The 24,034-nt window shown below is 41.9% G+C and overlaps 1 protein-coding gene and 1 long non-coding RNA gene across 3 annotated transcripts in view; one reads left to right on the top strand and one right to left on the bottom strand.

Annotated features, from left to right (window-relative positions):
• The window catches only part of LOC135298603 (uncharacterized), a 71,440-nt gene extending 58,292 nt beyond the window's left edge, over positions 1-13,148 (top strand). The window contains exons 5-6 of the long non-coding RNA XR_010360628.1: positions 10,234-10,314; positions 11,301-13,148. This is a non-coding gene — a long non-coding RNA (uncharacterized LOC135298603). The remainder of the gene's footprint in view (positions 1-10,233; positions 10,315-11,300) is intronic.
• The window catches only part of SYNPO2 (synaptopodin 2), a 78,504-nt gene that overhangs the window by 14,051 nt on the left and 40,419 nt on the right, over positions 1-24,034 (bottom strand). For both annotated transcript variants that reach the window (XM_064416342.1, XM_064416343.1), the window contains exons 2-4: positions 12,856-13,007; positions 7,831-8,621; positions 2,612-4,797 (exon numbers count right to left, since the gene is read on the bottom strand). In XM_064416342.1, the coding sequence (XP_064272412.1) occupies positions 2,612-4,797; positions 7,831-8,621; positions 12,856-13,007 (3,129 nt within the window). The remainder of the gene's footprint in view (positions 1-2,611; positions 4,798-7,830; positions 8,622-12,855; positions 13,008-24,034) is intronic.

The raw sequence follows: 24,034 nt of genomic DNA, 5'->3' as shown, positions 1-24,034 counted from the left end.
GGGCTTTGAATCAGATTTTCGAAAGATCTGAACTGAGTTAAGAGCACTAATGTCATTGAGACTTCTGTTTTTAACTCTTACTGGTGCTTTAAAAATCCTTCTGTCATTGTTCTAGGCCATATATAATACTTGTATTTGAATGCAAATGTGATCAAAATTCAGCTTTTCAGCACAGATGCACTTTCTAAGCTCCTGTGTCTCGGAGCCAGCACTCGTGGAGGAAGGACAAAGGTGCCACAAATGTCCTCATTAGAGAAATATTCTTTTGGTGGGGGGGGACAAGTACAGAAGCATGATTATAATTTACAGGTGTGCTTTACAGGAGGAGACTAAGCAAAATCATGGAAGGCAATATGAGGCTGATTGGATTTCTGTGCCTCTTCATAGCACTACTTACCTTTGGTGGGCAATCTTTATTCCAAGTATGTACTGGTGTCTTAAAGTCTACCTAAAATAGTGTGTGCAATTCCAGACTGAACTTGGAAAGAGGGGAAGAAAGGAGGGAGCAAAGGGAAGAGGAAAGGGGTGGGGAAGGGGAGAGAGGAGCTTTGGTATAAACAGGCTAGCATAGGAAATAGACTTTCCCCAAAAATGTACTGTCAGTCCGTACATGGAAGTGAAACAAAAAATAGCAGCCAAACCAAAGAAAAAAGCCACAAACAGGCAGAGAGGAAAGGGACAAGTTTAATGATAGAAGAAAAGTACAGATATTGACAGTGGAAAACAGGTAGAAGGGAGATCTCAAAAGGACTAAAATATTGCTACTTTCCATTTCCAGGTAAATGCAGTATAAATATTTATTGAGTTTTCCATTTGTTTTCCCTCTGAATTTTATATATTTTTTCTGAATTTTAAGGGGGAGATGGACCCCTTGGTCATTTTCTTCTAATTCAGTCAGTATCCCAAACAAAAATTTAAAGGGGAGAGTAGAATTTTGGAGGTCCAAAATTCATAGGAGGGTTTGATTAGAGTTTGAATTCAGCCTGCTTTCTGCATGTGCAACCAAATGCATTCTTCTCATTTTTGATTGCAGTTTGAGTTACCATTGTGGGACCAAACTACAGAGATTTTGTTCATACTTAGGAATGTTTTCTTCATCGAGATAGATGGTTCTACAAACCCTGCTATGATATACAAGGTCTATAATCTGGTCTGTAGCTAGCTGAATGATAGTTTAAACAAATATACCAACAGATTCTGCCACTTTTATTCACAGAGTTATGCTTTAATCTTTAGCTTCACTCCTGGGATGGATTTTGATTCCCTTAGTTGTGAGAAACAGCACCTTGTTTTAGCCGTAGCACCACTGATGCTGATGAAAGCCATGCTAAACTACTCAAATATTCACTCTAGAGTCACTGCAGGATTATACAGTACATTTCAAGACCACAGGCTCTTAAAAGTTCTCCCCAGTAGCAGTATTTCAATCCTTAGCCCCTAGTATGGCAAGCAAAAGATAAAAGACCAGAGTAAAAAGGTTTAAAGTGGGAAGAAGCACTGTAGAGGCCCAAGAGAAAAAAAATAAAAGTGTATAAGAGGCCAGTAGGAAGACATGGTCATAATCATGATTTACTGGTAATTTCTGTGGCACAGAGTTCTCTGGGAGCAAGAATCAGCACTCTACACTACAGGCAGCCCTCCAGTTCTCAGTCACTGTGCTTTCACAAGAAACTAGTTCATTACATTGTAGCTGCAAAACCCAGCTCACTTCTCTGACTGCTCAATAATTTTGATTTACAGGCTTCTCTCGTACTTGCTGGGTTCAAGGCAAACTCTGGTTAAATATGCCTGCATGTGGGATGTGAAATTTCCCCAAAATGGGAAATTTTAAATAATTTGTCCAGCTGTCTTTCCACCTCTTTTTAGTCTTTATAACACTCCAGCATCTCTTATAGCATGTTCTCTGTGAAATCACAGAGGCAATTCACAATTTTGGATCACAGCTGATCCACATAGCTTACAAGCTAAGCCCCTGGCTGATCAATCAGATTCCTGTGGAAGGACCCTTGAGCCAGGACAGATTCTGAGTGAATTCCATTAATCTCTGTGCAGGCCAAAGGTCTATCCAGTTGTGTTCTGCTAGTGATCAGTCAGAGTCTAACATTTTATCTATTTTATGCTGTGTTAATAATACATATTACTATTAGTTAAGAAGGCACTTCTTAAAAAAAAACCACCAAAGTCCTCTAATCCCTAGGTCATTAGAACACAGTTGGGGAGAGGGACAGGAAGAAAGCTGTTCTCTGTTAATTTGACATACCAGGAATATTGCTCACTGTTTCTATTGTTGTAGTCCTAAAACAAAAACCTAGTGTCCTGCTCACTTCATGCAATGGCACCTCTCCATTTCAGGATGTCATCTCCATAGAGCACCTAATAAAATGCATAAATGTGCTAAAAATTTCAGATCTATTTTGATTCCTTTAAAAAGTTCAAATATTTTGGACCCAGATTTGAGGTGATACATCTGACATTCTTAAGTATGCTAAGGAATACCACTGGCACACTGTGTGCCAGGTGACCACTGCAAACCAGTGACTGCAAGCAAAATGGACACTAAGTTTCTGCTTAGAAACCAGGTTTACTCTTGAATAACCGATGGCTTCCACACCTGTGCAGTGACGCCAGCTTTCTTGGCAGAAAATTTTGGCCTCGGAGCAGTAAACAAAGAGGACGTAGTGCTTTCCGGCTTAGAGAACGCAGAGTAGCCTGTGGGTGAATAGGATTCATTCCCTGGGAGAGAGGCGTTGGACGGGAACGAAGGCTGGGAGCTGTAGGCTGGCACGGAGTACACCGAAGAGGGCCGGGCCCTGGTAGGAGAGCCAGCACCAGGTGGAAGGTAGGTAGGTAAAGGCAGTGTTTGCTTTGAAGGGGACAGCTTCGATGTCTGCTTCATGGCAAGGCTTTCCTTAGGAGGTTGGAAAGTAAATAAAGACGGATCGAGTTGATAAGGTTGATGTTTCATGATATCCAAGGCATTGAGACCTTTCTTAGGTTTTCTTTTTGTGTTTTTGGTAGCAGCAGGGGCCTTAGAGGAAGGCTTGGTAGCAGCAGGAGGGTAAGATGGGCAGTGGATGGGGTTGTAAGCGACGGGTGGAGGTGCTCGGACATTAGATGAATATTTCCAAGAAGCTGGTAAAGACGGAGTTGGAGATGCAGCTCGTGCCATGTTTGCCTGCACAGTCTCTGAATCCACCACATACTTCTCCATTCGGGAATGCCTCCTGGCAAACAGCTGTGCTCCTTTCCCACTCATAGCTGGTGGCATCTCAAAGGGAGGCTTTGTTTCTCCAGCACTTGGGGTGACTGGTGTTGCCTTGGGGGGGACGTTTGGACTCGCCAGGCTGGCCTGAGGCCCTTTGAAAGGACCAGCAAGGTCGAGAGTGCTTGGGGGATGGACAGGAGAATGAGGATACTGTGGAGATTTGGGTGGTGCAGGATACGCTGCCTGAGGTGAGGCTGGTGCTGGGAAAGAAGGACGCTTGTTGGAAGCTGCAGCTGAAGGTGACCAAACCGGTGAAACTGGAGTACTGGGAGAAGGAGACACCTTGAGTGAAGGCTTTGGAGCAACAGGAGGAGGAGCCTTTTGTTTAGATGCTTGAGTCTGCATGAAATTGCAAGCCTCTGCTCCCAAACTGAGGTAGTCTTCTTCGGGTCCTGACTCAAAACCAGCTCCAGTTCCTTTTTTGCCCTCTGCATTGTGCACAAGGGACAACAGGGCAGGATTAGGACTTACTTTGGGTGCATCTTTGAAATTGAACATAGGTTTGGAAGTGCTTCTTCTCTTTGCCTCCTGCAGTATCCCAGTCCTTTTGGCTGGCACGGCAATCCTTTCATCCCTGGACGCGATGTGTTCCGTGGGCTCGGTGGGTGCCCACGCGGGCGGGGCAGCCTTGCTGGCCACAGGAGCTGAGACAGGTCTGTAGAAAGCCTCAGCTGGTGGGCTGACAGAGCAGTAAGGAGGTGGTGCTGCTGCATCTGAAAGGGGACTGGTGACATTTCTTACAGGTGAAAATGGTGCAGCTGCTCGGTTTTGAACTCCAGAAGGGAAGGGTTTTGCTGTTTTATTCAAAGATGCTGCCTTTTGAGTTCCAGAGGACTGAAAAGAGAGGTTTGTGCCAGGTGCTAAGCCAAAGCCATTTTGTTGTACCACTTTGCTGTGATTCTGGCTCACGTCTGTGTAACTTTTGCTCACACAGCTCTGCTGTCTTGACATTTCCTCCTCTTTTGATTGATAGGCAGAAGAGCTCACTTTCTGGAAGTTCTCTGTCATGGTGGTTTCCCTGTGCTCCTCTGTCTGCACTGTGCTTGCCTTCATCTCCTCTTGCTCTGCCGTAATCTGATCCATCCTCTGCCGCCTCTTGGCGAACATGAGGGCCCCTTTCCCTGTGCTGTCTGCAAGCGTCTGCATCTCCTCTCCACTCTTTGTCTTCTTTTCCACCTCGAGCAGACCACTGTCCCAGTCGAACGTCACGATCTTGCCGTCCTTGTCAATGTCAGAGAAAAAATCTTCATCTATTTCCGACTCACTCGTTGCAAGCAAACTCACCTCAAAAGTGTTTTCCTTGTCCCCCTCTTCACCTTCACCCTCTTCCTCCTCGTCCTCGTCACGTTCTAACTCCCCAGTCCCGTAGCTGACTAAAGTGTATTTTCTCGCCCTTTGGCGGCGCTTCTTGAACATCAACACCCCCTTGGAATTGGGGTTGGGAGCTGCCGTCAGCAGCAGTGCAATGCTTTTACATTTAGATTTGGCTTCTTTCACCTGCTTCTCTGACAGGCTCTCGCTTCGTCGGAGCCCTGTGGAAGGAATCAGAGTGCACGTTAAATTCATGCGGCCCACGAAACTGCAAGGAGACTAACAAGTGCATTTTTCTGTACTGAAATTTATTAAATATGAAAACCTTTCTTTTGTATGGAAAGTTCATTATACTTGAGTTTTTCTCACAGTATCAGCTGCGTTATAAATTCCATACCCAGCGTTCCTTGGAGACACACCCATCTAACTTCAAAGGCTACATAATTTTCTTTAGGATTCTCTTAGCTCAACAGGAACATTACACACGTCTTTATTTCTAGCATTCTTAATTTTTATTCCCAGCACCAACTGGCAGGTGTTATTTTCTCATTTATCCAGCTTCTGGTCTGGTATTTTCCAAGTATTTCACTACAAGTTCCTAGGCTTACAGCAGCCATTCCCAGCCAGGCAAGCCCATGACTGCTTAATATGTGAGACAAAATGAGCAGATTCTGTTTCACAGTGGCAGCAGCTTCTGCCATTTGGGTGCTTATTTTACTCCTATGAATTGCAAACTTGCTAAGAGTCAATATTTTACTGTGTATTAGCTGTTTAAATGCAAGTATACATCCAGAAGGGCATACACAGAAAATATTAGCATTAACTTTCAGCCCCTTGGTAAATGTGGGAGTTTGTCCATGGTATGCAATGAAAGCAGGTTTCAGTCTTTAAACAAGCATTATTTGCCTGAAATACGAGTTCTGTTAGATATGACATATACAGGATATTTATTTTGGAAATGGGGCAAGAGTTAATACAAATTTAAGAACAGAACCAAGGAGACTCAACTAACTTCTCAAAGGTATTCACTGGAGTATCAATGTCAATATTTCTGAAAGCACAAACTTCTGGTTTTCATCAGGTCATGTGAAAGAGGAACAGATGCAGCACTGGACATCAGTGAGACTTCTTCCTTGTAATGGGACATGGAGCGTGTGCCTCATGGGGCAATGGTAGTCAGGTGGTGTCCCTGCTGCTTTCCCTTCCTCGAGCTCTACCACTGAACCTCATCAATGACAGCCTTAATAACTCCTCCCTTCAAAAAACCTGGAATTTAAAGCTTTTCCTGACTAAATCAAGAGTCACGAGGAAAAAACATGCCTCTGATAAAAATAAATTATTTAGTATCTTTTTTCTGGCATAAATTAAACAAACTTTTTAAAGAAAGCCATGCCATGTGTTTTCTAGTCATGATCCTTTTAGCCATGTCAGTAGATGGAGTCTGATACTTCTCCTATTAAAGACAATTGGAGTTTTGCCATTATGCCAGATGACTGCACAACTGGACCAATGGTCCTCACAAGAATCTATAAAAGAGAAAAGAGCATGGCACCCAAACCTGCAATTCGTAATATTTTATTGTTGGAGAGCAGGATCACAAAATCCTTGGCTCAGTCCTGTGATAATCCAATTGCTTATGATAGTCACTGAAGGTATTTTCCAAAACTATGCGTTTTAGTGTTAGAGTGCTACTTATTCAGGTAAATATAATCTGAATAATATTTACAGAGAAAATTTCTGCTAAAGAGATTAAACACCCATAATAAAAGTTCTTCTCTAGTTCAGACTTAAATGCTGCATAACAACTTCTATTTTTGCAGAAAACAAGTGTAGTATTTGCTGCACTAGGAACATTCACTGTGCTGGGCAATTTGATTTTTCTAATGTGTAGACAGGTTAATAATAATAATAATAATAATAATGCAAAAATTGTATTAAATCAGTGGCTCCTAAGGATAATGACATGCCAGTAGTTTAGAAGAGACTGAGATTGTCATAGCTGACATGGAAAAAGGACAGGACTTCTTCTTGAAAGAAGAGTTTACCATGTAAAAGTAGTTCATTCTTTGTACTTTTGCCTTTTAAGACAGGCACTGCAAGTAATTCCCTAAGAAATGCAGGCATAGTCCCACAGTTGGTTCTGACTTCACAGCCAAAATGTGAAGCATGTGCACTTTTCTTTTATACTTCATTTAATATGCCCAAAATATGTGGGTTGCATACAGACACTTAGGCATAAGTAACTGCCTAATCCACTTGCCAATGAGACACAAATGGTTATCATGCTAAAAATATGCTTCCAGAGGAATTAGCAGTGGGTTAGCAGAGGAGTTCCAACACTGCATATGAAATAGTTTGTTGCTACAGTATCTCACTGCACACATTCAAGCACCTTTGACATACTGCTACTAAATCCCCAGACAGGATTCTTCACATTGCTGGGAAGGAGCAAGCAACCAATAGAAAGGTCCCAGATGGATAAAATAACAAAGAAATAAATAGATTAATTAATAAATAATACACCTCTACAACCAGTTAATCAATATTGGCTCCAGTGGCAAGTTTGCTTCCATGTAGACTTCTTGGACATTTTGAAGCTGACCTCTGGGTCTGGGAGTCAGGAGAAATAACATGTTCACTTTACAGTCTAGAGAAGGCTGACAAAACCAAAAGGATCATGTAACAGTTGTACACATGCTGGTGTCTGTCAAAATCTCCTCTGCAGACATCAAGCTTTGCTGCTAGACTTTTTTATTCACTTTTCAAAGCAGTGGCATGGCTTTGGTTTTAGATGATGCAAATGACAACGCAAAGCTTTTGCTATAAAAGGAGAAAGCCACAGGATTCACTTAGACATGTGCAAGCAACTTGCTCTTTTTGTTAATATTTTACAGATTGCCACTGAATATGAGTTAGAAGACCAGCAGAGTTCAGCCCTTTCAGTAAGTATTTTTAGTTGGACAAAGTCATGAGTTAATTTCAAAGTGGAAGTCTACTGAGCAAAGTTATTCAGCACAGTTAAGGCATGGGTACACTCTTGGCTCATCACCAGGAGCATTGTATTACCCTGAAAAAATACATAAAGCAAGAACAGAAACATCATTTAAAAGAAAAAGAGAGAGGGAAAGCTAGAAAACTGCAGAAAAAAAATCTCTAAACATTTTTTTTCTAATGCATTCTAAATCCTGAAATTATATCCAAAGCTACAAAAGATGCCCCCAGGCAGTGCAAATGATTAGATGGGACATACTCACTTGCGTGCCTTGCCCTGTGCTTGAGAGGTCTGTGTTCCTTTTCCGAGTGCTTGCTGTCTTCTCCCTGCACTGTGGCTTCTGCTGAGATTGCAAAGGAGAGGAGGGAAGGAGGTGCTTCTGACTGCCCTCCTTCTACTTGAGAATCAACACACCCCCTTTCAGACGGAGACCTGGGCGCTTCCTTCTCCCTGTCCGAGCAGTCTAGGATCACCTCCACCCTGGGGATAGATGGAGCTGCACCTTGGATCCTCGTGACCTCCTTGCTGCTAGAAAAGTGGACTACTTTGTTTGACCACTGGATGTTGCCCTCCTTCACAGCCAGGGGAACTGCGATGAGGGGGCTGCTCCCGCCCTGCTGGGCGCTGGGTCCTCTGCCTGAAGGGGGGAGCTTTTCTGCCCCCAACAGAGTCACAGCAGGAGCACTGGTGGCCTTGTGGGCGTCATTTGAGAGGGACACCTGCAGCTCAACCACAGCACCTGGCCCTTCTTCTGTCGTCTCCCTGACACCAGCCTCGTCTGTCACGATCACTTTGGGGGTGCCTATCACTTTGGGAGGAACCCTGTGGCTTTGTGTGGTCTCTTGTTTTGTTTCAGCAAAGTGTGTGTTGCTTTCTGCTGCTCCGTGGTGAGTCCCACTGTAAATCTCTGTGATGCATAAATCTCCATGGGGTATCTCTTGCGCTGTGTTCAGTTGCAGTGTGGTGTTCTCCCCATAATCCTCAATTTTTATGTTCTCGTGCTTCCCATTTTCTCTTTCAGCGTTCAAGGTTTCATTTATTCCACTGGAGGATCTGCACATACATAAACAATTCAAGAAATTAAGCTTCTGTAAACACAGCCACTGCAAAATCAATTTCTGCATAGTATTTCTCCACCCTAATTAATTGTGGCACCTTCTAGCAGGTCCACTTAAATAGAAGAATTTTCCCAGAATGTAGACGTCTTAAATAGAAGCATCTTTGTATCTTTGAAAATTTTTCAACTTAGCAGTGCAGTAAGAGGCAAATTACATTACTCTGGTAGAACTATGACCCCACTACTAACCTAAAATGCGGAATTGTATAATTCTTAACATCAGTGTGCTTTCACAGACACATTTCTGTTATAGGGTTTCCAGAGAAATGCTGCTGAGACTTTTGAGACAATACTTCTTCATATTTCACATGTCCATGAGAAAATTGACTTTGTATGACACCACAGGAGTGGTTAATTTTTGGCTCTGTAGCCACTACTGCAAACTGTTTCAGGCACCATCCTTACGTGTGGCTCCTGTGCCAAATCATTCACACTCTAAGGAATAGAAAAGTAATGAATAAGGATCAGAAGGAAGGAAATGAATATTTGAAATATACATTCAAAGAATTCCTGAGAGGATCATCATCATATTAGGGATTAGTTGAAATATTCTGGGCCTATTCTGGTGAGCCAGCAAAAAAGGGCAGTGAACCTATACAATATTTCCTACCTATTTAAAAATATACTATTTTCAACTGGAAAATGTTGTCCTCACTTACAAAACCTACAATATATGTCAGTGTAGCTCCTTTTTCTAAACTGTTAATTCCTCCGGCTCAGTTAAGATGATTTACTGCTCTTAGAACACCTGGTGTACTCTTTAGCACCTTCTTTCAGTACTCTGGACCATACTGAGTGCTATTCATTTGAGGAGAAACGTTCTCTGTACAGCAAGGCTGCAGCATGTCATTGAGAGTTTCTTAAGAGTTTCTGTCTGCTAGAAGGTAGCAAAGCACTTTTTCAAATGAGGGAAGTGGTAGGTGTCCTCAGTAAAGTATTAATATCAAGTACTATAGAGGTTTTTGAAATCAAAAGCAGCCCTGGCTATTCTGAAGCTTTGGAACCTCCCAGAAATAAAGGTTGGAAGAAACAGCAGAAGGAATGAATCTGTCAGAGTGCTGAAGAAACTTCAATATCACTTGCTTTTCAGACATGCAGCTTACTGCTTGTGGCAGCCTGGGCTTGCCTCAAATAACACAGGGGTGTAACATCCATTTCACCACATATGGGGCTTGGTAAAGGTCAGACAGATTTTAATTTAGGGAGTTCCTTGTGAGTGCTGCTGGATCCCATCGGACGCTGCTGTTTGGATGATCAATTGTACTGCTCTCAAGCACAGATAAATTACAGAAATCTGTAAACATTTCCTTGTAAGATATGGACTGGGGGCTGGGCCAGCTAAATGTTAGCCTTTATTGGTAGTTGAATGATTGTGTGTATGTGTGGGAGAGAAAGATTTCCACCTTAAAAGGCCCTTGCTACATATGGATATACTTCTACTCTATATAGACATAATTGTGTATCTTCTGTCAAAAGGCAGAATGCCGGGTTATGATTTCTTTATTGTAATTTCAGATTCTGTTTGTCAAATGATTGTTTCTGTTTCAGGCCTTTCAAGCTCACTGCAGGAACAACAGCCCTGGTGCAATTCCAGGAAGGAAGCAGAACTCCTGGAGTCAGCATGGCAGGGTTTGTCACAGGCTCATGTTTTTCCTCCCTACATGGTGTATTTCATGTTGGCATGCACTGAGCACTCCCTTCTCCCCCCTAGAAATGTTCTCTCCAGGCTCAGCAGCAGCCCAGGAGCTGCTAACCCTGATGTGAGCAGGCCAGGCTGGTGTTTTGGTGTTTTGGTGTTTTGGTGTGTGTCCCCTCTCTCCATGTTTCCCGGATCCATGTGCTCAGCATTTGCCGGGAAGGTCAGTGCGATGCTCCCGCGCACGGCATCTGGGAGTGCCCGCCCTGCAGGGTGTCCTTTCCTCTCATCCTGGAAACTGAGCACTTTCTGGGCACTGCTGTGCTCACTAACTCACTGTGGCTGACACGGCATTGGGAAAACTTTTGTAGACATCAAAGGCCAAAAAAAAGCCTTTTAAAAACTATTTTTAAAGCCCAATTTTCCTCCCAGTAAGATCTGTAAGAGCAGAATGAGGTCAGCAATTAATGTCTGTGGAAATCCATCCTTCATGCAAAAAAATTCAGGGACTTTCCAATAGTAAAAGATACTTAGATATAAAGATCACCAGTGGAATGCCACTTAAATTATTTTTTCCTCATGCTTTCCAGCATTTTCTTGAGGTGGATGCTAACAAGTTGCTACTCAGGAAAGGAAGGATTTGCTTGTCATTGCTCTCAAAGGATGCTAAGACACTCCCTGAAAAATCCTTCTGGGGGTAGTGCTGAGAGGGATAGTACCCACAAATGAGGTGGAAGTGGAAGAGAAGTGTTTCAGTCCATTCTCCTATACCTGAGACGATATAGACAGCAAGGACTGGGATTTGGGAGAGATGAGCTGATGAGAAGTGTAAAGATCTCCCAGTGAATTTCTTTAGGACATTTTAGTCATTTTCAGAGTGTTGAGCAACTTCAATTTTCCTAAAATTTCTGTCATGGTTTAATTCCATGAAACACTGAATTATATTGTGTAAACACTCTGTTTTGGTTCTGATTTTCAGGACATGTCTTGCTGTTCACCATGCATTCTAGCAGGGTCAATGGAGAATCCCTTTCAGCTGCAGCATCCTTTGGCCTTCAGACAACTGAAATATCAGTTATGGAACAGCAACAGGCAGGAGTCAAAGTATGTGGAGCTATTTCTATGGCTGAAGAGAAGACAGCTGGTCAGCCACAAATATCATTCTTACAAGTGCAGCTCCAATAGCCACGTTATGAATTAAAAGCAGAAGAATGCAGCTATCACGTGAGGAACACTCAGCTGCTCCCCTGCTGAACCAGGAGCAGGAGCTGTGCACTCTGGGGAAGGTAAGCTCAAATCCTCAGCTACCACTGTCCCCCTGATCCTGTCACAGTGATCTATTACTCAGCCCCAGACAACATATACACACAGGCCATGCAAAATGTCTGTTATAAATAAAATGAGCATTCCTTGAGAACATCTAGTTTTGAAGGCAGACTGTCACTTTGAACTGCCAAACACTGGAGGAAAGCTCCTTTCTCCAGGTTGCAGGAACCATGCGGAATTTCACATACTGCGTAGACATGCCTGGTAACCAGAGAGAAGTGCCTGTTTTCAGCCTTTCCAGGGACACTGCTCTGGTAGCTGTCATGGCTAATTCTGATCCTTTCCTGGTCCTGCCTGTGAGAGGGATCTGCAGTAGCTCTGGGGGGAGCCTTGAGTCCTTACAAGGAGTGTGGGAGTTTCAAGACTTTTCTTCCTCTTCTTACCCCCACTGAAGGCAACTCAGAGTTCATCCTGTCTGAATTCACAGTCTGGGGACAATGTGCTTTCCCGTAGGTGGCTCTGAAATCAGGCTGCCTTTATTACCCTGATGGCAATTACAGAGCAGACATTGGAATAGAGTCTGTTCAGTGAGCAGTAATGCTGGCCTGCTTGCAAGTTTGCAGGAAGCTTCTCTGCTCTAAGAAACTTAAAGCATTTTCAAAGAAAACTGAAATTCCCTCTCACTATTTTACAAAGGCAGAAACTGAGACCCAGAGAGCTGTGACTTCCCCCACCTCATCTAGTGAGGTGATAACAGCTACAGAAATAGAATTCATGACTTCCAGCCCCTCTCCTCCTCCTGACCACTAACACATTTTGCCACCCAAGAAGACCATTTGCCATGTCATCATCAAGGCATATCTGGGTAGCACAGTTTCTCCATCTATGCAGCCTTTGTTTAATGTAAGCCTCACTTCCCTATCTGTGGGGAATAACAACACTTCACTGCTTCAAAGGGGTGCAGGGAATAACTGAACTCAAGGCTCTGCAGTATGCATATATGGTAGTAGACACCTTGCAAGTATTAATACTTACATTTGGAGACTGTACTATTAATTCTGTGCCTGACTGCTGCTGTTCAAATTATATACATTAATTCCTTCAGCTCAAATTCTCTGTCTTCCTTTTCCATCCAAGCAGAGTTACAGACATTACCAACAGGACTATCAGAACCTCCCAGTATAAGTCTGCAAAACGAGTGGGTTCAAAGCCAGCATTTTCCAGGTGATTCACTGAATTGTACCAAAGCATCCTGAGCATTCCTGTACCTCTTGATAAGCATCTGCAGGACGTCAGTCAGGCTTTCCATCAGAACAATGACTTCAGCATAGGTTAGGTCTCCACAAGGCTTGCCATTGATAGACACCACCTCATCCCCCTCACACAGTCCAGCCTTGGCTGCTTTGCTTTTGCTGCGAACCTACAACAAAAGAAAAATTCCAAATTGTCAAAGAAAAATTCCAAATTGCACAATTAGTGTTCATTTGAAAACAGCAGCAACCATGTCCTCAGCATACTTTTTGTCTGTGCAAAAGGATCAATAAGATTGATCATAAACAAATTTACAGTAACGCAAATTAATAACTTGTCTCAGTTGAGGTTAATACTATTCTGCCCAGTAATAATACAAAACCTTCTGCTTTGCTGAGCTTGTGAGCTAGGTATCAAACAGGCTGGATGAATTCTTTTAAAACTGGGAGACATGGAAGTTTGGGACAGACAACAGTCAATTGATCACAGTTTATCAGAACTGCAAAAAATGCCCCATTAGTTTCTCTGAAAATGAAGACTACTAAGAGCTGAAATCAGCACTGAGATTGTAAAAGATGAGTCTGTAAATTCAGGCCTCTCTGCGTAGAGTATCAATATCTATATGCTGGTCACTTTTGCCTTAGATGCCCAACTGTAGTTTTAGTCTCCAAACAATAGACATCTGCATCCCTGGAGCTCCTAAATCCATGTTTAGTCATGTGAGTAAGTGCCCTGATTTATTAAAGCATGCCAGTTATGGTCTAAACTTCCCTGTTAAGTTCTCATTCAAGAATCCTGTGCAGCTCAATTTTTCAGTTTCACTCCTTTTTCCACTGGCAGTGTGTTATAACTTATCACAGTCTTTGCATAACAAAACCCAGACAGCTGTAACACCACTCAAGGTATGCCTACAGTTGATGGCTATTTTTGAAGTGTATATTTGGCAAAGAGTGTGTTATATTAACCAGGATTCTTGCACGAGTCTATTTTAGAATGACATATACACAAAAAAGGCTGGCCTTGAGTTCTTTGAGCTCAATCTTCTACCTGTTGGTGTGAGTACTTTGGCCTTATACCACATCCACTTGCTCATTCAGCATGTTTCGCTTGTTAATTCTCATAGTGTTTTCTTGAAAATTTTTAGAGAAATAGCATTTCTACCACACTCACAGTAGCAGAGTCAGTCCCTACTCACTGTAGAAAAGCGACTTTTGGTATACTCTGGACCTGAGGGTGGAACTGCCCCACAGAGTCATGGAATTGTCCCAGGTTTTCTATTGAGCTACTGGGCTGGTACCTAAGATGCATTTCAGCGAGGAAGTTCCTTGCAGTCAGGATGCTGTGGAGCACAGCAGTATGACTGCACATTTTTCTGTGGCAGGGCCACCATATCTATCTCTGCTGTTTCAATTTACACATTCCCATATGTCACATTATGGCTCTTGGAGCGGCGAAGGAACAGAAGCCTGGTGCATACAGAAGCCAGTTTCTACCTTGCAGAGTTAACATTTACAAATATGGAGTGGTATGCTGCTCTGTTTATCTCCCCTTGGACAAGAGCATAAACATCCATGTGCCTTGGGAAGAAGTGACACTTTAGACAGTGTTTAGAAGGTTTTGCTTCATATAAGACCTAGAATTTGGGATAAGGTTTAGTTACTGTCTTTTTTTAAATATGAAGGTATACTATTAAAATTTTACAAGACATTCTTGGCCTGAATGTAAATACTTAATGTAGATGCCATGAAGAATTTTGAGTGAGCCTTTTTCAGAAAATCTGTAAACATGCATTATAGAAACCTGTGAACTCTGAAACAGCATAATGTGATACCTGGATTGTGAGAAGAAAACTTGTTTCTCTTTCTTTATTTAGTGTTTGAGGGACTCCTCGGTAGCATTATAAAAAAAACCAAACATACAAGGAGATTGATTTTCTTTTCAAAGTTTTTAAAAGGTTCTCTCAGTCCATTTTTCTGCCTTGTGAATTGTTGAGAGATCACAATTCTGAGATATAAGAAACTGCATGCCAAAACACCCTCCCAAATTTGAACAATGTCTATACAAAATCACCCCAGTATTAATTTTTTTTTTTTTTTGGTGTTGTTGTTGGGGTAATCAAAGGGAAGAGAGAGCACCCAGAAGAAAATAGGCAGGGGCAGATTGTGTGGTAGATAGCAGGCTGATTTTAGGATAGAATATCCCATCATCAGTCATGTTATTTCAGCCTCAGCATAACACCCACTTACACAACAATATGTAGACTGCTTTGCCAGGCAAGCTGTAATTGTTTCTGGCTTTGTTTATTTGTTTTCACTGGAAACCCACAAAAATGAATAAATAATTTACTCGTGCAAACCAAAACTTTTCAGATTTCTGGGAAAAATAATATAAATAAATAAAGAAAGAAGACCCACCCAGAACAACAACAACAAAATTCCAAGAACATTTGTGGAAAGAAAGATCTCCCTGGTAAAATATGTGTTCAATGGACAGTTTTCTTTCAAAGTTTTGGCAGAAAGCCTTTGAGGAGCCCACTGGGAAACAAAAGCTGCTTTTGTTAACAGAAATGCAACTTGGCCACACAGGGAACTGTAAGAAACCTTTATCCAGTTCTTGGGGACTTAAGGCAAGGCACATTTGGTTGTAAAGCAGGAGAGATTCTTAAAAAACAGTGATTGATTTTTCCTCACAGTGCAGCCCTGGCTTTCTCAGGTACTCATTTCTCCTATGTACTGGGAGTTGAACTTTTCCTGAGGAAGAAAATATGAGTTTTCCAATAAATTTTTTTGAATGGGATCTCACCACAAGGAAAATAAGTTTAGAAATATTTTCTTTGTTTTCCAATGCCTGCAATACCAGTATGACACAGCAAAACTGGGCTGGTGCTGTTGGTGCTGAACCTGTCAAGATACCAGCTGCTAGTGGGCACCTTGAAGAGCTCCACCCCATTTTCAGCTGCTGCTGTCTCTATGGCTTTCCTGCTCCCCTCAGTCAGGACTCTTTATTCACATACCTGAAGTGTGTAATTCCTTTTTATTCCAAGATTTCTCCTGTATCTAGAATTTCCCGCTATCAGGAGTGCTCTTTGATGATTAAAATGTCAAGTGCTGAGCAATTCCTCACATCCACGGAAATATTAAACTCAGGAAATACTGTTCCATGCTATGTGAAGAACTTAGCCTGAGTGGTCACTGTTATCTGAGCACTCCAGGGAATCCAGGACCCCCTGGCACCAGTTCAGAGGCAGCAGGGACTGGGGGCTGTCCAGAGGCTGCTCAGGAAGGTCTGTGAAGGCTTCAGGTGGGAACTGTGAGTGAGCAAGGTCTGGGTGCTGTGCTGGCCTGGTGAGACATCACCTCCCAAAGACACAGGTTTGTGGGGAAAGTGTGGGACAGGGACTTTGGTGGTGGCTGTGGGATGTTGCAGGGGCTGGAGCAGCCATGGATGCTCACAGTTCCAGTCAGTTTCTTAACCAGTAAAGAATAAATGGCTGCATACACAGTGGCTGTGCTCACGTGAGTGTGGGGAAAAGGTATTTTTAGAGAAAGCAAATGGGAGGGCTCAGCCCTCATCCTGTGTACACTGTAGTGCTTTTAATTTAAACTAAATCAAATCTCCTTCTGCCAGCTGGTGACTCCTTCCCACATAACTAGATCTCCTTTGATTTAATGTGAAAGCACTCCAGTTACAACCCAAAACTGTTCCATGCTATGAAACAAAGTATGGTAAATCAGGAATAACTGAGAAACTTACTTCAAAAAATGTTATCCCCATGCAGCTAAAAAGCTGGAGTGGATGCACCTGTTACTTTCTGTGGCTGCAAGTGGATGCACAGACAGCAACTGGGGCTCAGCTGACCAGCTGGTGTTTTTGGGTGCATGTTTGAACTCTATAATAAGCAGATCAGGGTTGAGGAATGTTGAACCTGGTAACAAGGTCAGTGAGGTGTAGTTTAAAGTGAGGCAAATGGACTTGAGGACACTCTGCACTCCAGGTTCTCTAATGGCACAGTGAGGAATTATCAGGATTTCTCATCATGTTTTCATCATCTGTACCAGTGTTTTTTGTTAAGGATGATGTGTATCTTAATCTTGTCCTGGAGTTAATTTATTCTGGAGCCAGGAGTACAAACTTTTATCTGGGACATGTGTCTAAGTGCTGTGCATCAGGTATAGCCTGACTGAGCAACCAGTCTGACAAACTGAGCAATATGACCATAAGCACAGTCCATTTAGCCTAAAATTGTATCTAATAAAATAAGATTTATTAGCTTTAAAATATACATATATTTGCACAGCAAAATTCTGAATTTAAAGCAAGCTTTCCAAACTCATGAGTTATTTTCAGAACTATTTACTCATCCTTTTTCAGTTTGCCAGCAGCTTTTAAACAGCAGAACAGGAAATATTGCCACTGCCAGTGGAAATATCCTTCCCTGAATTTCAGGCACCTTGTTCATACAGACAGAGTAGTTTCTTTCATTGAAGGGTCACCTCTGGAAGAGCCTGTTCAGTTGGATATCCTGTCTGATTCCTGAAGCCTGATGTGAGCTGCTGTTGCCCCTCAAGCTGGTTTGAAGGTTTGAAGCTGGTTCCTGGAATGTTACTCACATATCTGTCCTCAGTGGTAGGTTTGGGTCTTTGGTGGCTGGCCTTGGGTTCTGCTGTGATGAAATATGTTGCCCAAAATACCAAGGCTTACCAGGCAAGGGACTTCTGTAGATCAGTTGTTCATCCTCATTATTTTTACTACTTTAGTTATGTCAACTTCAAACTTTTCCAGCAGTGATTTTTTTTGTTTTCTTTTAAACCGGTGATTAAACATCAATAGCAAAGGCCATGTTCTTTGGCTACTGTTATGCCCTTACTGAATAATGATTCCCCAGATTAATGTTACCTTCTCAGGCCCAACAACTAGCCAACTTTAAAAGCAGTAATTTTTACTACAGTAGCAAACTCTGCCCTCTGATGTCTTGTTGTTGTCAGTAATACAGAAATATGTTTAATACGTTTCTATTAAATAGCCTTTTTTAAGGAATCATTAACTTAAATCTTGGGATTAGTACCCTTACTCTGTAGAACTAACTAACTATGAAATAATAGAGTGGCATTGTTCAAATGTGCCTTGTGTTGAGGTTTTTTTAATTGTTCTGTTGTATTGCCAGAGATAAGAAATGGTAAAGAAGCAGAGAAGATAGGTGTCAGTATGCTTGCTTGCTGACAGAGTGACAGATAGTACTACAAGTGAAAGTACACAAAGTATAGTGGAACCCAGCTTTGCCACTTAACTAAGTACAAATTAATATGGTAACTAAGTACAAATTAATTAATAATAATTAAATTCATCTGGCTAACATGTTTCTCTTAAATATGTTTTGAGGCCAGCATAAATAAAGTAATGTATTCACTACTTAGTATAATTTTATCAGACATTAGGTCATGCTTTCCAGAAGTTATTTTTCCTCATTAATTGATTAGCTAAGTGTTAGTCATGCAGTTCAGGATCAGGGATCAAAGATCAGTATTTCCTGTAGACAGTATTTTTAAAAAATCTCAAAACCCACCAAAAAAGGCACTTGATCTCTTCTGTTATAAACCCTAGAGCAAGGGCAGTGGCTGGTAAATGTATTTGAAAATATTTTAAAGTTATCTGTCACTCTAAAAAAATGAGCAAAACTTTGCTATGAGAAGGAAGCAGAAGCACTCAGAATGACAAATGTTAGTGTATTAGTAGTTTGACTTGTATGAAGTTAGGGAATTAAAAATGAAGTTACAAATCAAATTAATTCAGCCACAGTTTATAAATAAGGCTCTAGGGCCTTGTTTGGCAATGATTATGCATGTAGGAGTCCTTTACACAGAAAAGTAGCCTTCAGTTAGTGAGCTTTTTAGGGGTTAGATATGAAGGACTTTACAGTAAGTTAAGCCTACCTCCTAATATGCTTGGGTTTTTTAGGGATCTCCGTAGATCCTTTAAATAGCTCAGAGACTCCAGGCTGGTAAACAGTGCTATTGCTAAATGAGAGGGCTGATGAAGGGACAAGCTCACATCCCCTTGTTTTCTGCATGGTTTCTGGAGGGGATTTCAGTCAGGTTTACAGTGAGAACATCCAAATGTATTTCCACCTTAACGCTTTCTTCCCCATCCCCAAGCACTGCCATCACAAGTTATAATGTGGGCTGTAAAAATAATAAGTCTTAAGGAAAAAAGTGCCCATAAATGAGGAAAATTGGAAGACCTTTGTGTTCTTAATTTTCTGTTTTACTATGTATATAAAGAGAAAGTAGCTGTCAGTAGACAGATAGCGATGTGCAGACAGGAAAGAGTCATTAGATCTTCAGGGAGGGAACTGGTGCCACTTGTAGATTTAACTGAGTAATTGTAGCAGAGGAGTTCCTTGAGAGGTTTTAAAAGCCATATAATTAGGAAATATTCATGCCTAGAACTTTTGCTTTACATCCACATAAATTCATTGGAAATAGCAGGTTCTGGTCTAAACTGAAGGCATTTTTGGCAGGGCAGGGCTCAAGCTTATGGATTGCATTTTAAGCAAAATGGGTAAAATGCTGTTGAGGTAACAGTGTCAGTGATGGAGCTGGAGTGGGATGATTTACCTGGGTGTATGTACTCTGTATACAGACTCCACGATGGCTGCATGCATTTTACTCTTATGAAGGGCCTCTTTAGAGCTGGCATACCAAGTTTTAGTCTGCTTTCATTAGCCATGTCTGTACTTGAGCATGAGTCTGCTGCATGATGTGGCTCATGCTATTTGCATCTGTGCTGCCTGGAGGTGACTTTGCGTCAAGCTGATTCCAGTTCTCATCCTCTCTGGACTGAATTTCTCTACCAGATAAGCAACTTTCTTTCACAATCAGTCAGGATAAAAGCCACAAAGTAAAAGCTTCAGACAGGGCAAGTTCCCTGGGATTGTGAGATCCAATGCTCCCTAGCTCTTCTGAATATATGGGAATGCAATGAGGAGCCTTGCCCCTGAGCTAAAGCTCAAGTGCTGTGACTTTAGCTACTATAAATATAGATAATATGAATAGAGACAGTGTGAGTATAAACTACTTTTCTATATTTTACCTTGAAGTCTCTGTGTCCCCTCCTTTGGGGATTGTATGCAGGATTTACACAGTAAGTAGTGAGACAATACAAATGCCTGTTAATTAACTGGGTTAAATAAAGATGTTTCTAAGTTATCTCCCAAACAGTTTTTCTGAGAGGAAGTTTTGAGTAATGAAGTATCTTTGACTAGTAAGGTAAGCACAGAATATTTCCTCTCACCAAATTCTTCCTAGTAGCATGACAATGATATTGAGAATTGGGCAGTGCAGCCCACCGTTTTCTCCTTCTGGTTTAAAGGAAACCTTCTAGAGACATCCACTTTCATGTGTCTGTAAAGGTAATTATCTTTCTAAATGGGTTATGAGACAAAATAACATTAAAAACATCAAAGGAGAAAATAATTAATATATCCAAACATAGTTTTATTATTAAATGTTCAAAAAGCCTTTCCAGAAGGGGAGGTAGGAGAGCACTCTTTGAATGCACACGAGTGCTCCTATTGATTATCACTAAGATCATCATGGGAAAAACTGAATGATGGTATAACGCTATAGTAGCTTATGGCAACACAAGGCAACACACACCTAGGATGCCAAGCCACATAAAAACAAAGGTACTTTTGAACTTTAAAATCTGTGGATCCCATTGCAAAGGTTCTGGCTTTACTTAGCAACTCACAGCTAAAGCAGACTGTTAATCATGGTTTGCTCATGTAAAAGTTCATGGGACATTCTTGCAGAGGGGATATGGTACCAGGAAGTCATAGGTTCACTTTTTGGTTAAGTCTGTCTCCAGTTTTTCTGCTGCACTGTACATATGAAATCATACTTCTTGATTCTGGATCAGTTCAGTGACTGTTGTCTCCTCCTTCCCACAGGGTCAGAAGTACTTACATAAAGGTTCAGTTCTTTGCAATGTCTATTTGGCAAATGCAGTTTGGTAGAACTTCTTGCACATTCTGTTGTGGGAGGGTTAGGAACCTGTTTGGCCATTTATATATTGACAGAGCACTTGTGCCATTTGGGCCCACAGACCAGACTGATCTCAGTGAAAAGAAAAGCCTGCTCAAATTCCCAAAAGCCTTGCCTAATGTACTGGTGTATCATCTTACTGGCGGTTGCCTTTTTCTGGCAGAAATCCAAAGTTAGCAGCTGAAGAAGAGATGAGATAATGACCTCTGAAATATTGATGTGGTATGCTGGCGACGCAGCAGATTTCCCAACAGTGAGCTTGGGTGTACGGCACTTCAATCTGCTGTTCATTTTGTACAGCAGATCCAGTGCATAGCCCTTCTTGGAGTGTACCGTGGCATACTTGTAGTTGATGTGTCAAAACAAAAATGTTGTGCTGCTTCACCTTTTTACAGTGAATTTTTGCTACAGTGGAACATGTGACAAGGGGAGGAATGATGCTATAGCTTTTCAGTATTGTAGATGTGCATTGTCTGCTCTATTTCCATTCCCCTTTCCTTCTTGCACTGCTTGAGCAGTGACTGGCTGTATGCTTCCTGCCTTATTTCTTAAGTCCTAACCAACTTGATCTCTCCATGAGCACTGTAGCTATATTTTCATTTCTTCCTTCCCACTGCTCCCCATGCAGAGAGATAATTGCATTGTCAATGCTTCTTTGGGATTGAGAAAATAATGCACCTTTACTGAGTGCTTTGGTATAAAAGAAGAATCAAAAGTCTTTAGCTGCAGTATACCTTATGTTCTGGAGATTAGAATTTCTATAATGATAAGGTCAAGGGAGAAAAAATAGAGATCTAAAATGTCTTTATTATCTGCTCCTGAACAGTTGGAGGCAACAAGAGCTACAATAGACAGTTCATGTGATAAGTATATCCACTGCCTAACCTGGGGCTGAGCTCTTGTCACTGATGAGTAGAGGAACTGCAATTTGTACAGTCCCAAGACCATACACTGGGAATTTCCTGTAGGAAAAGGGACACCTTTCTTGTACCAAAATTGCAGTCAAAGCACAAGTAAATGAAAGGTAAAAAGCAAAACCTGCTACCTGAAAGTACTTACCTGCTGGAGCTGCTAAGAGAATGATGGTATGTAATATATGCATACTGTCACAAAGAGAACATTTCTAGCCTAGACTTGGGGCTGCTGGGAGAAACAGCAAAGGTATGTGAGAGTTAACTGAACCCTTCAGTTTCTTAAAAAAAAAAAAAGAAAAATAAATTAGCTTGCTGGAGGTCTTTGTACTTTCCCCAGTTTAGTCCAAAGCATGTTTGTGTAATTTGATGCTTTGACTTGTGACTTGCCTTTCAGATTAAGCAACGTTTTGCGGGGGGACACAAGGGGCATGAAGGCTTTTTGGGGAGGTAGCAGTAGGGGGGATGACTGGCTTCTTAGTGACACACAGCCTATAAATCCATCCTGCTGGCAGGCAAATGAGCCACTCAGTTTACTGGTGTGCACTTTGTCAAATCCACTCATTCCTAGCTTCATATCCTGTATCAATTACTCTGTTCTGTGTGGCTCCCCTGTCTCATTTTCACTCCATTGGTCACCTGCCCAAATTCTCTTGATGCAGGGGGGATGGGAACAGGCAGAGAAGGAAAGACAGGAGGGTTCTCATTACAAATCTGGATTTGAGACAACACATTTAATCCTTAAAGCAAAACTGCTCCAGTGACAGTTAAAATGTTCAGTCTCCCCAGTCTATTCCCCGAAATGGTATTGTTTATTACAATCCCTTAACATTATGTCATGAGCTTGCAAATACATGAGCATGCCATATGATCATCCTCCCGAAAGGAATAGCAAAGGCAGCAAGAAGGAACAAATGCCGTCTTACAGGTTTCTGTTTCAGCAAGGGCTGCAGCTATCACTGTCAGTGATGTCAAGGTTATCCTGAAATGTGTGCCCAGTGATGTATTTCTTGCTACTTGCCTCACTGCTGAGGCAGCAATTCAGTCAACACCATGCAGAGGTAACTGGAAGCTTTGCCTCACTCCCAGTGGAGAAAGCAGTGGCCCTGTGTTTACTGTGGAGCTTTCTGTGTGTACAAAGCTCAGCACAACTGGGCCAGATCTCAGATTACAGGGTAGGGGGCCTTTGGTGGCTGTATTAGCACAAATGAGAGACATTGTTCCAAGAAACCAAATAACATGAGCATCTGGTAAAGGCAGCATCTAGATGATATACATCAAACAGTTACTGTGTTATGCACAAGCAAAGTGCCCAATGCCAAATAATCTTCACAGGAAAGCACAGTCTTCCAAGTAATTTGAGAAGTATGAATCAAACAGTGGCCCAAACTCAGCTGAGAGCTCCATACAGGGGCTGCATTCCAGCTCCCAGTGCTTGTGGTTATCTTCACCTGGACTGTTCAACTAAATAAAACTTAGAATTATTCTAAAGAAAAATGGTCCTCTGTGAAAGCTGCTAGATTTATTTACCAGGGGTTCACATGAAACTCTACCATGTTGCTCTCTCTGAACTGTATCTATTCCTTCCATTTCTCCAAATAAGTCAGCTAGATTCAAGCTTCCCTACTTCTCAGGAAAGTTCTTACTGACAAATTTCAAAATTTTCACTTTTCCTTGACATTTCTCTAACTGCTCAATTCTTCATATCTTAGAGAGGTAGTGTACAAATTTATATTGACTAGTAGCTTTAGCCATGAAATAGAGTTTCAAACAAGTCTCTCAAGACTCACAATTTAAACAAACAGTCAAAGAAAGCATGCAGAATCAATTATCAATATTTTAATTTCCTTAACATACCTCATGCTTAGGGTGTAATGTTTTGAAACAGCATTTTAAAACTGAGGCAGTCTCAGGCCAACCCACCTTGGTGTTTAGGAGGAAAAGCTCTGCCAAAGCTGGTGAATGTTCTGTGAGCGCCAACACGTAGGTTCATGTGAAGGCCTTCCAGTGTTGTCTGGCTGCTGTCCTGGACAGCTCCTGTTTTGTGACTCATCAGGAAATTTGGATGTTCATCAGCCTCACCTCTGCCTGGTGACTCAAATAAAGCTGGCCAGGAAAGGAGCAATGATGGTTCCGAGAGTGGATGTACACCAAGGATATCCAAGCCTGAAGGAGGCTGGAAATCTGGGGAGTCAGTTTTTCTCCTCCCAGAAGAGGAGACAAAGTTTCTGGGCTTGTGCTGG

Source organism: Passer domesticus, chromosome 4 (genome assembly GCF_036417665.1).
Source record: "Passer domesticus isolate bPasDom1 chromosome 4, bPasDom1.hap1, whole genome shotgun sequence".
Lineage (NCBI taxonomy): Eukaryota > Metazoa > Chordata > Aves > Passeriformes > Passeridae > Passer > Passer domesticus.
Note: the sequence above shows the minus strand (reverse complement) of the source record. Positions and strands in the feature narration are given on the sequence as shown.